The following is a 15,155-nucleotide window of genomic DNA, read 5'->3' as shown; positions in this document are numbered from 1 at the left end:
ATATAGCTGTCAAGTGTGAAGGATTGTCGAGATATTTCTTGCTTCATGTTATATGTAAAAGAATTTTCAGTCGAAACTACCGGCATGCTTTGACTCTCAGCCTCCTTCTGTCGGCTGAGCTACTGCGCATGCGCAAAACCTGTCGGCCCGGTTCCTCCGCCATCTTTGTCGGCTATCCATTGTTCAGTCTGGAACCAGCAACGGTGACAAAAACAGTCTAAACGGCGCATTGAAACACCTTGACAGCGTTATAGGCAGCTTCCCGCGACAGTCGTGGATTTGTTCTCAGGTTTGAGACTTGTTCTCGACGAGCAAGTTGAACATTATGGACGAAGACCAGGCCAAAACCCTGTAAGTGGCCTGCGTTAGTGTTAGCTAACACTTGTGTTCGTCACGTAGCTAACATTCAGTAGCGGGCTAATATGGCAGGAAAAATGTTCTTCTCTGTGTAATAACCAGATTGTATCACTCTCTAATTTACGTGTAGAATGATTGCCAACGTTTTTGTGCAAACATTCTTTAAATATAACTTAACACGACCTGATGATACAGGCTAGACTTCGAGGTCTGCTATTTGCAGATGACGCTAGCTTGCTAATTGTAAAAAAAAAAAAATGTGTTCACATCGTTCGTCGGGAAAAATCCTAGTGCAAAAGTTTTGTTGGTTAAAGATAAATTTCACTGTACATAATATGTTCATGCTAAAACTAAAACTATTTTTATGTGTGTTTGCTTCTCAAAAATGCAGTCGGCCTTGTTGTACGTCAATTCCAGCTGTTTTAATTGTTGGTGTTCCACCACTTCCATAAACATGACACAAAATGGATTTCCCCCCCCCTAATATTAACAACCCTAAATGATGACATATTTACAAAAGTATGTTTTAATGTTTTGATTTTCAAAATCAGAAACCAGGACAAGGTCAATACGTGAAATTTTAGTCACGTCATATTAAAACCATGATTAGATTTCGCCAATGAGAAATCTTGTCTTTTTAGGCGTAAATAAGTTAGCTGTTTATTGCTAATATTTCAGTGATTCTGATCGAACTAAAATAAGCACTTATTTCGTCATTTCACTTATTTCAGGAAGGTGTTATTAGGCAATTGTTTTAACATTTTTTAAAAAAATGGGTTTGAATGAATGACAATACAGTTTTGAAGAAAATTTCTTGTTTGTCAGTGAAAGGAATTCATCCATATATGGAGTATTTTCTGATGAAAATATACATTGTTTACCATGTGTGGTACGTCTTTTAGTGAGTGTGAACCCTGGAAATGAGCTTAAGTCGCATTAATTCGTTGTTAGTGCTTTGAGACAATGTGGGGAACTTCAGACGCTTCACCTTTTCTTGAAGGGAGGTGAGCCGGTTCCCAGGGGCCCAAAGGTCCAATCTCAACCATTCAAAAATAGGTTGTGATTCTTTGTACAGAAAAACATAATTTTGAGTCAAACTTAAGGAAAAAAAACAACAAAATTGGGGGGGGGGAATTCTATGAAATAGTGCACACGTGAAAACCAGCTCCTACCAGAGAAGCTGAATGAATGCTGCAGGGGATCACAAGGCACATGAGAGGCTTAAATTATTCTTGTCTCCCAGGTTGGTTTTCAAATTTTCCAAAAAATTTTGTTTTTTTCTTTTGTGTGTGTGTCTAGGTATGTGGGGAATCTGTCCAGGGATGTGACAGAGGCCCTGATCTTGGAGTTGTTTGGCAAGATTGGACCTTGCAAGAGCTGTAAAATGATAGTAGATGTGAGTCTGTCAACCACGTTTTTCACTCTCTGACCCAAAAGCATACTACTGTTATAATAATGGAAATAGAAGTCATATTTGTTCATGTTTGGCTGTCGTTGACAACATGGAGATGTTGCTAAATCTGATTTTGGTTGGATGTTAAAGACTTGTATTTCTTTTCTACCTCAGACGGCAGGTCATGATCCATACTGCTTTGTGGAGTTCTATGAACATAGACACGCCACAGCCACAATTGCAGCCATGAATCGTAGGAAAATTCTGGGTAAGGTAAGCAATCATTTGTCCTGGGTGAGTCAACAAGGACAATGCTGGGTGGAGAGGGTTTGCATCAAGAGGCTAGAAAAACTTGCATCTAGTTAATCATTATCATCCTGTTACACTGTGTGTAATTTGTTTTGGATCATTGTGCACATTATTGTTGTGTGCACAGTCTGAAATGACAGGGTTGGAACAGCAGACAATGATGTGTACAAACAGTACTACTGTGAAGTGTAAAAAATCCTTAAACTGTTGAAGGACTTAATCATGTGTGTGTATTTATCATGATTTTATGGCTCCATACATCAACACATTAGGAATTGCTCATTGAACATATAGAGTAAGCGGTTATTCATTAGAAGATTGACTTATTGTGTTTGTAACCTTCACAGTAGTAGATGTACGAAACCAAAATTTTTTATACAGATTCTTTATTCTGTTTCACACTCGCTTCAAAATTCATGCAGGTTTAGTTCCTAAAATGTTCAGCTGTTACTATTAAATTTAGACCCATTTTTATCTTTTGAACAAAGACTGAATTAAGATTTGATAAAATTTTTTTGCAGTATTTCTGCATTTTGTGCACTATCTGTTCTATCCAGCAATAATAACTGAAAGAATATAATGGCTAAAAGGAGTCCTTCCTTTGTTTTTAAGGGATGGTTTGATCAGTGTATTTATCAGTTACATTTTTGGTTCATTGAGGTATTATTTTATGTGAGTTCAACAGTTATCCAGCACATAAATATTAGTATTGTGATAACACTTGATGAAATGACTATCAATTCTTTCCTGTAGCAAACTACTGTTCCATTGGTTCTTCTAAAACCCATCAGTTGACTGTTCGTGTGAGCGTAAGCAGGTTAGGTGATCATAAGCAGCAGGTTCAGAGACCAACCAAACGGCTGATCTCCAACTAGTCAGCTTTTGAACAGACACTGCACTGTTTAGATTTAAAGGCACTAGTTCTTTTATTGCAGGCTTAAAACTGACCGCTTGCATTGGGGGTTGAATCAGGTGTGTGCTGTTTGGGTTTTGGGTTTTTTAATTGTCACTTTATGCACCGTCCTGTCTCTGCTTTAAATAAAACTTTCCTTCAGTGAGTTTTCATTTGTGTATGAATTGATTGATCATGGCCCTGCTGTGTGATCATGTTACTTGTGACATTCTTCAGTACTTGAATTGATGCTCTTCTTTGCCCCTACGTCTTTACTGATATGTGTTCTTTTTTCAAGTTATTCCCTCATAAAATCTACATAAGAGCAACTTCAAGAGAAATACTTTGAGTTGAAAATATTTTATCCTCAACAGGTATTGAAGGACCATTTGAGGAGTATAACAAGTTCGTAAAAATCACTTGTTTGTAAGTCCCTTGTTATTTGGACCTTACTTCCTACAGTTTTACTCCAAATTATTTACTAGACTGAAATGTTCCTGATTATGAAGGTGATATCCCTATTTAATGTCCACTGTATATTAACTGTTGATTAATTAATGCAAAGGTTTGTAAAATTAGATAACAATGAATAAATCAATTTTGTAGTGGTGGTTTAAGAACCCAAGTGTGGCATACATAGACCACCTTTAATTTGAAGGAACTTCTTCAATCACAAACTATAAGTAAAACTGGTGTGTGACAACCTCTGATCAAAGAAAGAACAGCTTCCTCCCTTCTGCAAGCGTACGTCACATCTCACCTTATCCTCTTCCTCGCTCTTTACAACTTCTCTCTTACAGGAGGTCAAGGTCAACTGGGCCACAACGCCGACCAGTCAAAAGAAAGATACAAGCAGTAAGTACTGAGAAACATCATATGGTTGCGACATTAATTAGGAAGGGTAGAATTTATAGTAAAACGTACATGTAACGAAAATTGCAAGTAAAATCAGAATGTTTGACATAAATACTGCACAAGCTAATGGACAGGAATGTAAATGAAACAAACTAACTCAGTGTTTATATGTGATGGTTTGGCAGCCTTCTCAAATTTTCCAAATTATCTGTAAATTATATTATGAATATTTTTTAGGTCACTTCCATGTCTTTGTTGGAGATCTAAGTCCTGAAATAACTACAGATGACATAAAAGCAGCTTTTGGGCCACTCGGAAAAATTTCGTAAGTTTTCTGTTATATATTCACATACTGCATATTTAACGATAATATGATTTGACACTTTGTTGAAGCACCTTGTCACTAATGTCAGCCTGAACTCTTCATCTTCTGTACTTGCCCACAGGGATTGTCGAGTGGTGAAAGACATGGCAACAGGTAAATCCAGAGGCTATGGATTTGTGTCCTTCTTCAACAAATGGGTAAGTGTACCAATAATAGCCATGTCATTTTGACCCAGACTGTGAGGGGGAGGTGGGATCACATACAAGGTTTTACTTTTAACATTAATTACGCAGTTTTTCATTTAAATCGTAACACCTGATGAGAAACGAACATAAGAGAAAACAGGAAGAAACTGGTCAGCGTGTTACCAGGTTCTGATTGTTCTTCATATCATCAGGATGCAGAGAATGCCATCCAGCAGATGGGTGGACAGTGGCTGGGAGGGAGGCAGATCAGGACCAACTGGGCCACAAGGAAGCCTGCTCCTAAAACTACCATTGAAAGTAAGCTCACAGTGATCAGAGTTTAATCAAATGTCCCTTATTTTGTTCTAGATTATATACTTTACATACAACATATTGTGTGTACCACATTACACACAACATTACAGCATTGATTCAGTGTCACGGGACCTGTCAAAGGCCCATTTCTTCTCCCTTTACATGCATAGTCACATATTTCAGTCTGTTAAGTGTCTCTTTGTCAAAGTGAGTGGTTGCAGGATGTTGTTGTGTACGTAGTGAAAATAAAGGTGGAGGTAACTACCGTAATTTCTGGACTATTGATTAGACCAACTAAATTTTAAAATAAAAGAAAACTTGGTACATATATAAGCTGCACCTATCTATGAGCCTTATGTGTCCATATATTGAAAAATGTATTATTTACACAGAATTATATTTAATGTGTTTTTATTACCACTTTTTTCTGATTACCTTCTGCACATAAGGCTGTTTCCCACCTCAGCAGCCAAATTGATCGCCTTTTAACTAAAAAAATACTGCATGACTTTCTTCGCATGTTTTCCATCATAAGGGATATGCATGATTTGCAAAATGTTCAGAATACATTCAGACTGTTAGTTTCTTCCTCCCACCTGTAGATTAGCCTCATTTTTCAAGCTCTACAGTTCAAAGCTTGTGAAAATGTAGCTCCCAATAGTCCAGAAATTACGGTATACCTTTTGATGCACATTTTATATGAATGGAATACTAAATGCAAGTGTTACCATCTTTAACGTGACCATATGACTTCATCAGCCAACCCTCAGGGACCCACAGCTTTAAATCTACATGTTTTATTTTTAGCTACCAACACCAAACAGCTATCTTTTGACGAGGTGGTAAACCAGTCCAGCCCCAGCAACTGCACCGTGTACTGCGGGGGGGTCACCATGAATCTCACAGGTGAGTCAAATGTTGTTTGTTAAGTTCCAGTTTCATAGAAATGACTGAATGACATCTTTAAAAATCAATAGAAATGTCTTTCTTTTGTAAACACGAAACCGGCAACAATTGAAATGTAAAAAAAAATGAGGAGAAATTGAATTCTGTCTGAAAAACAGGATGATTTCTCAATATTTGGTAATGTTTTATGACTCATTTTTATTGTATCAATGAGAATTATTGGTCCCAATAAGTAGACCCAATAAGTAAACGCAGTAGAGATCACTAGAAGGACGGTTCTTATCGAGGCTTATTTTCAGCTACGTACTGGCATGTTTTGGGACCTACCATTGATTTTATTCCATTAGCTTTGACTGTATTACAGCAGTACATTGACGGATGAACGACTCGTCATACGAGGTTGTTGAGTTGAAAACCATCACTCTGTCCATATTTTTGTTATGAGCAAAAATCTGAGTTATGAGTCCTGCTTTGAAGACAACTGGTAGTTGTCGGATGAATACAGCATCAGCTGAGACTGGATCTTATTTATTATTTATTAAAAACATAGCTGTTGTGTACAGTACTTTTGATTTTTGCCTTTCCTTTCATTTTTCATCACTGTGTACGTAACTATAATTAATTATGCGCAGTTAAAGTCTGCGTGTGTATTGGTTCATTGAAAAAACATTTTCATAATTTTTTAGAGTGTTTGGTGCTTTTTTACAAGGCTGGAATAGATTAAAAATGATGTTAGTTATTTTAAATGGGAAAAATTTGCTTGACTTAAGATCTCAGAAGTGGAAAGAATTGACCTTATATCTCAAGGTGCTACTGTATTTTATCTGGGTTTTTAATTTGTATATTGTCACTGTACTGTATGTGTGTTGAAATGTCTATGGATGTGAAGTTCAGTTTCTTTCTTTTGCTTTTTTTTGCAGAGCAAATTATGAGACAGACCTTCTCCCCGTTTGGCCAAATAATGGAAATTCGTGTTTTCCCAGATAAAGGCTACTCATTTGTGAGGTAGGTCGACGACCTGATCGGCCTCATTCACAGGCAGGATGACGAGGTTCCAACGCTTTCTTCTGTGTTCAGGTTCAACTCCCATGAAGCAGCAGCTCATGCCATTGTGTCAGTTAACGGCACATCCATAGAGGGCTACGTTGTAAAGTGTTACTGGGGCAAAGAAACGACAGACATGGTTAACCCGGTGCAGCAAGTACAGATGCCACAGGTATGCTCCAGGATGTGTAGGCCTACAGCGGCGCTGTGTGACTCTGCCTGTCAGTGAATTGAGATACCCTGCACCCTAAAGTATCTTTCGTATGTCAGCAGAACACGGTGAGCTTCACGGCGCAGCCCTACAACCAGTGGGGTCAATGGTACGGCAACACACAGCAGATCGGCCAGTATGTGCACAACGGATGGCAGATGCCGAGCTATGGGGTGTACGGACAGACCTGGGATCAGCAGGGCTACAAGTGAGTACCAGAAACGTCCCGAAATCAAATCATTTGACTCGAAGCGAACCATGGTCATGATGAGTCTCTGGATCTGACTCTCTGTTTACATTTGCCTGCCGTTTCAGTCATTTACATGCCGGCGCCGGATGGACAAGTATGGGGGGTGTCAGCAACGGGGGCATGGTGGAGCCCGGGCAGGGAATCAACGGAACGATGCTAACCAACCAGGCCGGCATGAGCACTGCTGGCTACCACACACACTGATCACCGTAGCCCCCTTGAAGGTTCGGGGGGGACGAGTGCATATGGAAGTGCTCTCTGATACCATACACAAGTTATTCTGTTAGTGAGGCTGATACAGCATTTAAAAAAATCTTACTGGCCCATAAACTCACCCACTGCCCAAAAATTGCAAGTGTGAAGAGAACGCTTCACTCAAGGACACTTGAACACTGTTACAGCAGCCATTGCCAATGCACCTTGCATTCCTGGGCCCATTTTATTGTTTGGGGTATTTTTGTAAAGCCTGCAGATTACTGGCCAAATGTAAATTCTACCATCGTGTCCAGATATTTCTGGCACATCCACATTTTAGTTGAAAAGTAGAAAGTGTTGAGCCGATGGGGTCTGTCATTTATGCCACGTTTTGTTTGCAGCTCCTCGCATCCAAAGAGAAAAGGGCAGAATTTTCTATAAATGTGTAACAATCAGGCAGGAAGAAGAGGTCGCTCAGTAGTCCGCAGCAAAGGGGTACAAGCTTTTATTAAGTGGAACATCTGGCCTTTAGGTATTAGAGCAGAATGCAAGTCCAGCCAAGTTGCCAGGTTTCTTTTATGGGAAGTTATCGAGTAGAAGCAGTGATTCGACAGAATGCTGACGCCACAAATCAAGCAAAATTCATCACTCCTTCACTTCACTTCTCTTCGCTCCTGGAACGGACTGAGTCCAGGCTGTGAAGAAGCCTGTGTGCATGAACTGGGATGCTTTTCACACACAAGACAACGTCCTGGTCATCTTCCCTTACACAGAAAAGGACTATGCCATTGTTCTTTTGCTGTCATTTTAAGTGTTTGTGTGGTTTTCTCTTCCTTTTTTTTTTTTTTTTTTGCAATATTGTATAAAGAGCTTTTTGCCTTTTTTGTGTTTTGTTTTGGGACTGTCTTACAAAGAAATTTTCTAGTGACGCCATTGAGTCATGATGCGGGAAAACTTTTGTTTGTTTCTGAAACTAAGTGGCTGTTAACTTTATTTTTGAAATTAGATTTTCAGTATCTCAAATAAACCAATTGCAGGGATTACTGCCACTCTTATCTTAATTATAGGCAGACAAATATTGCACAAATACTTAAAGTAATCTTTTCACAAAAAATTGAAATACTAGTTTTTTATGTTTTTGCATTCCAATTTGTTTTGTAATTTCTGTTTGGAGGTCTGTCTTATGTCTTGTCAGTTGTACTGAATCTATAAGGTCAACATGCTAATGCTTTTGGTTGGAGTAATGGATTTTGGCATCCCTGTCAGTGCTGGCCCCAGTGCAGTGGAGACCATGCAAAGTTTTTTTCTTCTAGAGGTGTTTTAGTACAGGCAGAAAGGAAGAAGCCCTTAGGTTGATCAGTAATTTAAATTATTCTATTTTAAACCTAAATAACAATTGTTTTTATAGATTTCAGAAACAACCTTGTAATGATCATCTCCATTTTGCACTGTGACCAATATCATTTTTAATATCACTGAAAAATCCATTGTGTTGCCTTATCATCAGTCACTATTAATTTAACCAAAAACCATCCAAGAGTAGACCGTGCCTAAGAATGTCTTCAGCCCATGTTTCTGCAGGGAAGTAACGTTGGTGCTTCAGTGACATGGTTTGTTTTCTGTTTTGTTTTGGGGTTTTTTTTTTTTGCTTTGTCCCATTAAATTGCTGATGCTCAAAGTGTCCAGACAATGTTATGTGTCATCATTAGAGGAATGCCATATGAAACTAGCATATTATACCATTTCAATTTTGTTCAGATTGGAGTGTTTGTCAAAAAATAAACCACTGTCTTTATACAGCTACAATGTAAGGGTTTACAGTTCTCATAAAGCAGGACATCTGAAGATGTTGATTATGATTCTGGTACAGATTACATTAGCATAATTGGTGTTGACATTTTTGGGGGGTTTATCAATTGAGCTAAGTATAATTTAAAGAAATGGATGATAGAAATTGGTACTAAGTGAAAAGTTGATACATATGTATTTATGTATATCAGAATGATGTACTGGATGTACAAGAATGATGTACTCATGATGGCATAGTGAAATTTAAAATGTTAAAAAATATATTGTTCATCATATGGTGGATTTTAATTTAAATCTGCCAATTAATTGCAAACATTGAAACATCGACGTTTCATAAATATTTCTAAATTTCCTCCTAAAAGGCCGCAAATCGACAACGAACCGTTTGAACAAGAATCAAGGCGTTTCTTGCTTGATATTCTATCTATACGAACTACGCCTCCCATCGTTCAGCGCGCCCAAAGAAACCAGAAGTGCCCGCCTCTTTTTACCCACGTGATCGACTCTGACCAATGCAAAGTGTCGTTACAGGCGCAATGCGGTTTTCGGGATGTAAGAAGGAATGGCGACGGTCGAGACGGTTTGGAGGCTGCGGGGGAGCTGAAATTGACCAAACGAGCTGAAGGCAGGTAGCGTTAACGTTTCGAGCGTGGAAACCCACGCACTGAGATCACGTGGGATATAAAAGAAGCGTCCTAAAGAGTGGTAGTCACGTATGGCTCACCTGAAGCAGCAGGCCGCAGAAAATCGTTTTAAACTGTCGTAAAGTAATAACAAAACTTCTAAAACACATGTTTTAAATAAAGTTGAAGCATTTTTTATATGTATATATTTTTTGTATTTTATAAAACAAAGGGAAAAAAAAATCAGATTATTTCTATAATCTCTCACTTTTCCTGTCATCTCCTCAGATCTTTTTTTCCCCGCCCCCCTTGAATGATAAAATCCTTGAATGGAAACTGGAGCAACGATGTCGTCCTCATCCGGTGTGGTTTCATCAACTCCTTCACAGACCTCGACCGCTCAGGCCAACCCGGCAGCGCAACAGAGGGACGGTAGAAAGACCACCTCCTCAACTCCCGCCTTCCTGTCCAACCTGGGCCGGGCCACCCTGCGGGGCATCCGCAAGTGCCCTCAGTGTGGCATCTACAACGGCACCCGGGGACTCCGGTGCAAGAACAAGGCCTGCGGGATCTCCCTCAGAAACGCTTCGGCGACTTGCAGGAGCAGCAAGAGCTGTGCAGTGGAGGCGGTGAAGGTGATCATAGACAGCGAGGAGAGAGCGGCCAAAGGGTGCGATGGCGGCGAAGCGGCCCTGGACGGTGTCTTGAGCGGAGGAGTCCAGGTGTTTTCAGTGTGTCACCGAGGAAGAGGAGCCGCGGCTACACAGCTGGGTTTCGTCGAACTCGTCCCCACCGACACGGCGATCGCCACCGGGGACGGAGCCACGTTACTGACGCGCATCAATCTGGGGCGCTGCTTTGTACCGTCTTGCAGGCAGGGTCAAAGGTCAAAGCAGGGCGAGGGGGAATCGGGGACTAACAGTTCCAAGCAGTCGTCTGACAGCCTCTGCATCCACATCAAGCAGGCCATAGAGTGTCACAGCAGCGCGACCCCGCTGACCTTAAAGAGCTCCGTCCTGGAGGGGCTGCAGGCCTCCATTCAAGCCAGGGAGGAGCTGTGGAGGCTGGCCACGGAGTCTCCAGGACCGCTGGTGCAGCGCGTCGCAAAAGACACCCTGGTGGTTAAGTGCCACACGGATTCCCAGCATCCTCTGGGGCTGCTGCACCTCACTGTGGGTGCAGGTGGGCTGTCTGAGAGGAGGAGCAGGGAGCAGCAGACGGCTGTTTTCCACTGCTCCTGCCAGACCAGCAGCAGAAGGAGTAAAGCTGGCGCTGATGGAGTCGGAGGATCCACCAATTGTCATCCGCCTGCCAGCATGCCTGCGTCGCAGCCCTGCCTCCATTTCTATGCCTGCGTGTGCGCCTTCGCCAGTGACGAGAAACTGGCCGCAGAGTTTGCAGCGTTTATCAGTCACAGCCCCAACGGTGAGACGGGGCTCCGGTTTCCTAAAATGAGTTCTTCTATTTATTATTGTTATCATCGAAATTGATCTTGTGTCGAGTCAATTTTGCACAAACAGGAAAATCCAATAACTTGAGAGCTTGTTTGTTAACGGATTGGTGATTGGACGACTATGAAACGGTTTAGACCAATGAGAATGCACGTAACATTTCACAGCGAGTACACCGGAGGGTACAAAAGAAGTTACAGAACCTGTCGCGAAGAAAAGAAAGTCGCCAAACTAGAAGTGGCAAGTGTGAGCTGTAAATAGTGGAAAAAAAGTCAAATTTCCACTGTTCTGTTTATTTTTTTCATGTTTTATTTACAGTATTTTGCGCATTATAAGGAGCACCTAAAAGCCTTTAATTTTCTCAAAAACTGACTGTGCCTTATATATGAAAACAGTTTTAAGATGGGTCATTCGTTGAAGGTGCGTCTTATCGTCCGGTGCACCTTCTGGTACAGAAAATACAGTAGTTGGAATGACTTTGTCCATCTTGGTCCTTTCAGGCGTGCAGCAGAATGCTGGCAGTAGAGCCATCAGTCCCGGCTCTCTGCCTCAGGCCGAAGCGCTCACCGCCCACCACAAGACAAAGAAGCTTCGCCTGGATGAGTCTCTCTCTGGTGTCTCATTCTTACACTTCCTGATTACATTTATCGCTCATCGATGCAGGATGATATCTGACAATCTCCTTTCTCTTTCCAACCTGTGCTTCTTTAATCTCACCCCTTCAGGGGTCTCTCTCTCTGGGCTGGGGAACGAGGGAGATTCTGCTTCTGGCCTGAGGAAAGCTGGCCAGAGGAAAACCCCTGGTGCCGGAGGCCTGAAGGGTCCAGGTGCTGCCTCCCTTCTCCCTACTACCCTTCATTTTCATCTGTCTTCCTATGTTTACTCCTGCTGCACCAATCCTGATCCCTTGTTGAGAATAGCAGCGTCGCTCAGCATCGACTCAGAGGAGACGTTAACAGTAGATTAATGGCTGCCGCTTCATTTCCAGTTGTTTTGTTTCAGCAAACTGCATGTCTGCAAACGTAGGAATAAGTAGATGGGTGGTTATGATGTTGTGTTGTTGTGTTTTTCAGCGAGTACCCAGGTTGTGGATGAGAGTGCAGTGACGTTTGGCTTCCACCAATGGCTGGCAAGCGTCACAGAGAGGATCCACCAGACAATGCACTACCAGTTTGATGGTAAAGCCAGAGATACGCTTCATATCATTTCAGCATGTACTCCTGATTCACAGGTAAAAGAGAAATCTAGCCTTAGATGATCAATAATATTTAAAGGTCTATATGCTAAGTATATAAAATAATAGCCAATTTTATATTAGTAGTAGTGCCTGTTGCTGGGCTAGGAACTGGCTAGCTAAGCTTAGCGTAAGAACTGAAACAAAGGGAAATTCTGCATTATTGTGTCAAATCTTGATAAAGTCTACCTACAAGCACTTTCAAAGCTCAGCGCAACACCTTGTGTTTTTTCATATGCTTGAAAAAGGATTTTTTTTTTTAATGGAAAAGTTCATCCAGAAATAAAAATTCAGTCATTAATGGAAAGCCAGTTGAGGTTTATGTTTGCTTTTCAGCCAAACAACATTTTAAAAGATGGGAACGTAATTTAAAGCTAAATGAAAAGTGTTTCTGCACCACAGCTCATCTTGCAAAGCGCGTACATGCTTTTATTTTAGAAGTTAGCTCAAAAATAAGGAATAAATTCAACAGAGTCTAGAACATTCATGGAAATAAATGAAGTTCAGGAATAAATAAGTCGGGGGCGATCAGATATCAATAACCCAGTGGAAAATACACTGATCAACATCATCAATACCGACGACAATCCGCATGGCTTACAAATCAGTGTCTTATTCAGAATTTTTATTTACCTGATAACAGAATTAATGATTGCAGTAATGATCTGAATCCTGATTTATTGATCATGCTGTATTTAATAGCAGGAGTCTCAAGTTACGACGACAAAGTCGGTGATTAGAGAGAAAAACCTTCAACAGCTTAAAAATCTTACAGTACAAATATGAAACAAATCATTTATCACATAGGAAGGGATAAACTTGTTTATCTGTGTTGTAAAAACAAGTTGTGGATGTTTTATTTTTCCATCAGGGAAACCTCAACCTCTGGTGTTCCACATTCCCCAGGAGTTCTTCAACGCCCTGCAGCAGCGCCTGTCGCTGGGCTCCAAGAAGAAGAGGCTGCCGAACTTCACAACAGGTGGAACAACGTCACCCCCCGATACACAATCGTTTCCTCCCTCCTAAACATCTCAGGTGGTTTCATCAGAGGACATTTGATGTTAGCACAGGTGAAATCATCGTTTAAATGATGATCGCAGGTCCAGTTTATTATTTTACATTTAGCTTCTGGTATTTAAGAACATTTTGCTGAAACATTCTTCTGCGTTCCGGTCCAGTGTTGACACACATTTAGCTGTAGTCGATTTTACTGACTATTTATTCCACTTTGAACAAACTCAGACTCTCTGTCTTCTTATGGCCGATCAGTGTTTGTGAGGAACGACGGACTTCCTCTCGGCTCTTTCACCAAGTACACCTGGCACATCACCAGCTTCACTCAGGTCAAACGCATCTTTGACACCCCAGAGGTAACGTCCACTTCTTCCTGTGTAATTAGCCAATCAGTGACCTCTCACCTGTCTACACACTATCCGTTCAGTATATCCTCACATACCTTTCTGTGTTTACTTTACCTACCACTTTGATTGTGGTAGCAAAATCTTATTGTTGCCAGAAGCCTTCAAAGGTAACGTGAAAACACTTCAGGTCGCTGATTGGTCAGGGTGAACGACGTGTGGCAAATCATGTGACACCTACGCTGCTATATTTGTGTAGATTGAGGAAGAGCTGATGTTTCTGCAGCTGATGGGAGGATCAAGAGAGGTGTCTGTCACATTTAAGATGATATTTTGGTAATTTTTAAGCCGTCGCTATGACAATCATGTGAATCGCGGTGGCCCCATCCTCGGTGGCCGGTACCCTGTAGTAGAAACACTGCATTTATAGCTTTGGTTTCTCTGGCAGAGGTCTGGTAAACCCAATAACCCAAACTCACACTCTTTATCTGAACGTCATTGTCTTTCCACCAGTTACCGCTGGAGAGCTCTCAAAGTTTTGTAAAAAACATCGACGGCTCTTATTCACGTTTTTGCTGCCCTGAGCTTCCATCTGAACCAGAACTACCAGAGGAATGCAGGACGGATCGACCACAGGCCATACGGCCGCTGGAGCTCCGCACCTTCCTCAAAGTTGGTGCGTTAGCTTTTTTTTCTCAGCCTCTGTAGCATCTAGACGCCCGTCTAGACGGCTCCATTTACCCTTTGTGTCTCTGCAGGACCCGGCACACCCGATCAGAAGGAGACCAGTCCGTTTGTGATTGATTGGATCCCAGACGTCCTCCCTCGCTGTCACGTGGGAGAGCTGAGGATCAGCTTCGAGTTTGACCACCAGCAGAGTGGTCAGCCGGAGCCCAGTGGGAGAACGAGTCCTTCAGAGAAAGGGGGTCGAAACAAGTCGGAGACGAGCCAATCCAAACCCCAGAAAGACACCGAAGTCCTTCAAGTAATCGTCTAATGGCCCGATCAACAAGTTCATGGCAATTATTATGACTCTTATGCACGGTGTAGCTGCCAGGTTCCTTGTTAGGTAGCAGTTTTATTTATTTTAGTCATACCTAATATAAAAAATTAATTTGTGTTTTTAGAAAAATGCTTATTTTTTTATAAATTACCTGAAGATTTTTATCAGAGTGTTCAAAACAAAAGATGTTTTTTTACTTTATATTATGTTATGTTGTAAAAAAAGTGTGCTTTCTTATTTGCTTGTGAATAAAACAAGACATCATAATGACTAAACATGACCTCTTTGCAACTTTTATTCATATAATCATGTAATCAAGCCACATTTAAATGTTTGATTTTTGTGATTTAAGGTTAAATACAAAACAAACAACATTGCTTTAAGTGCCACATGGTAAAAATTAGCATGCTAAAATTATAATCTTTGGTAAGCATAATAAA

At 41.0% G+C, this 15,155-nt stretch overlaps 2 protein-coding genes across 12 annotated transcripts; both read left to right on the top strand.

Moving 5' to 3' along the window:
• The first annotated feature begins 160 nt into the window (after positions 1–160).
• On the top strand, positions 161–9,168 carry LOC137608697 (cytotoxic granule associated RNA binding protein TIA1-like). 2 transcript variants are annotated; one of them, XM_068335236.1, is made up of 12 exons: positions 161–351; positions 1,657–1,753; positions 1,925–2,023; positions 3,752–3,806; positions 4,044–4,131; positions 4,253–4,328; positions 4,529–4,634; positions 5,439–5,537; positions 6,458–6,542; positions 6,615–6,753; positions 6,855–7,000; positions 7,108–9,168. In XM_068335236.1, the coding sequence occupies exons 1-12, from the start codon at positions 326–328 to the stop codon at positions 7,244–7,246; spliced, it is 1,155 nt and encodes a 384-aa protein (XP_068191337.1). In that variant the 5' UTR covers positions 161–325; the 3' UTR covers positions 7,247–9,168. The 2 variants fall into 2 exon arrangements, with proteins under 2 accessions (XP_068191337.1, XP_068191336.1); XM_068335235.1 differs by having other exon boundaries at positions 6,852–7,000.
• A 415-nt stretch (positions 9,169–9,583) lies between these two features.
• On the top strand, positions 9,584–14,939 carry c15h2orf42 (chromosome 15 C2orf42 homolog). 10 transcript variants are annotated; one of them, XM_068334460.1, is made up of 9 exons: positions 9,585–9,671; positions 9,958–11,094; positions 11,621–11,734; positions 11,846–11,947; positions 12,194–12,351; positions 13,226–13,424; positions 13,624–13,724; positions 14,226–14,388; positions 14,471–14,939. In XM_068334460.1, the coding sequence occupies exons 2-9, from the start codon at positions 9,999–10,001 to the stop codon at positions 14,707–14,709; spliced, it is 2,172 nt and encodes a 723-aa protein (XP_068190561.1). In that variant the 5' UTR covers positions 9,585–9,671; positions 9,958–9,998; the 3' UTR covers positions 14,710–14,939. The 10 variants fall into 10 exon arrangements, 8 of the variants coding, with proteins under 8 accessions (XP_068190560.1, XP_068190561.1, XP_068190564.1 ...); XM_068334459.1 differs by having other exon boundaries at positions 9,584–9,675; positions 11,621–11,947; XM_068334463.1 differs by having other exon boundaries at positions 11,621–11,947; positions 12,194–12,298; positions 13,226–13,333.
• The last annotated feature ends 216 nt before the right edge of the window (positions 14,940–15,155 follow it).

Source organism: Antennarius striatus, chromosome 15 (assembly GCF_040054535.1).
Source record: "Antennarius striatus isolate MH-2024 chromosome 15, ASM4005453v1, whole genome shotgun sequence".
Taxonomy (NCBI): Eukaryota; Metazoa; Chordata; class Actinopteri; order Lophiiformes; family Antennariidae; genus Antennarius; species Antennarius striatus.
Note: the sequence above shows the minus strand (reverse complement) of the source record. Positions and strands in the feature narration are given on the sequence as shown.

Bases quoted from the DNA above. Each gene is read 5' to 3' on its own strand.
- LOC137608697 (XM_068335235.1), top strand. From the start codon at position 326: ATGGACGAAGACCAGGCCAAAACCCT. The intron at 352-1,656 runs GTAAGTGGCCTG...GTGTGTGTCTAG, and splicing joins GAAGACCAGGCCAAAACCCT to GTATGTGGGGAATCTGTCCA. The intron at 2,024-3,751 runs GTAAGCAATCAT...TCTCTCTTACAG, and splicing joins GTAGGAAAATTCTGGGTAAG to GAGGTCAAGGTCAACTGGGC.
- c15h2orf42 (XM_068334459.1), top strand. From the start codon at position 9,999: ATGGAAACTGGAGCAACGATGTCGTCCTCATCCGGTGTGGTTTCATCA. The intron at 11,095-11,620 runs GTGAGACGGGGC...TGGTCCTTTCAG, and splicing joins TATCAGTCACAGCCCCAACG to GCGTGCAGCAGAATGCTGGC. The intron at 11,948-12,193 runs GTGCTGCCTCCC...TGTGTTTTTCAG, and splicing joins CGGAGGCCTGAAGGGTCCAG to CGAGTACCCAGGTTGTGGAT.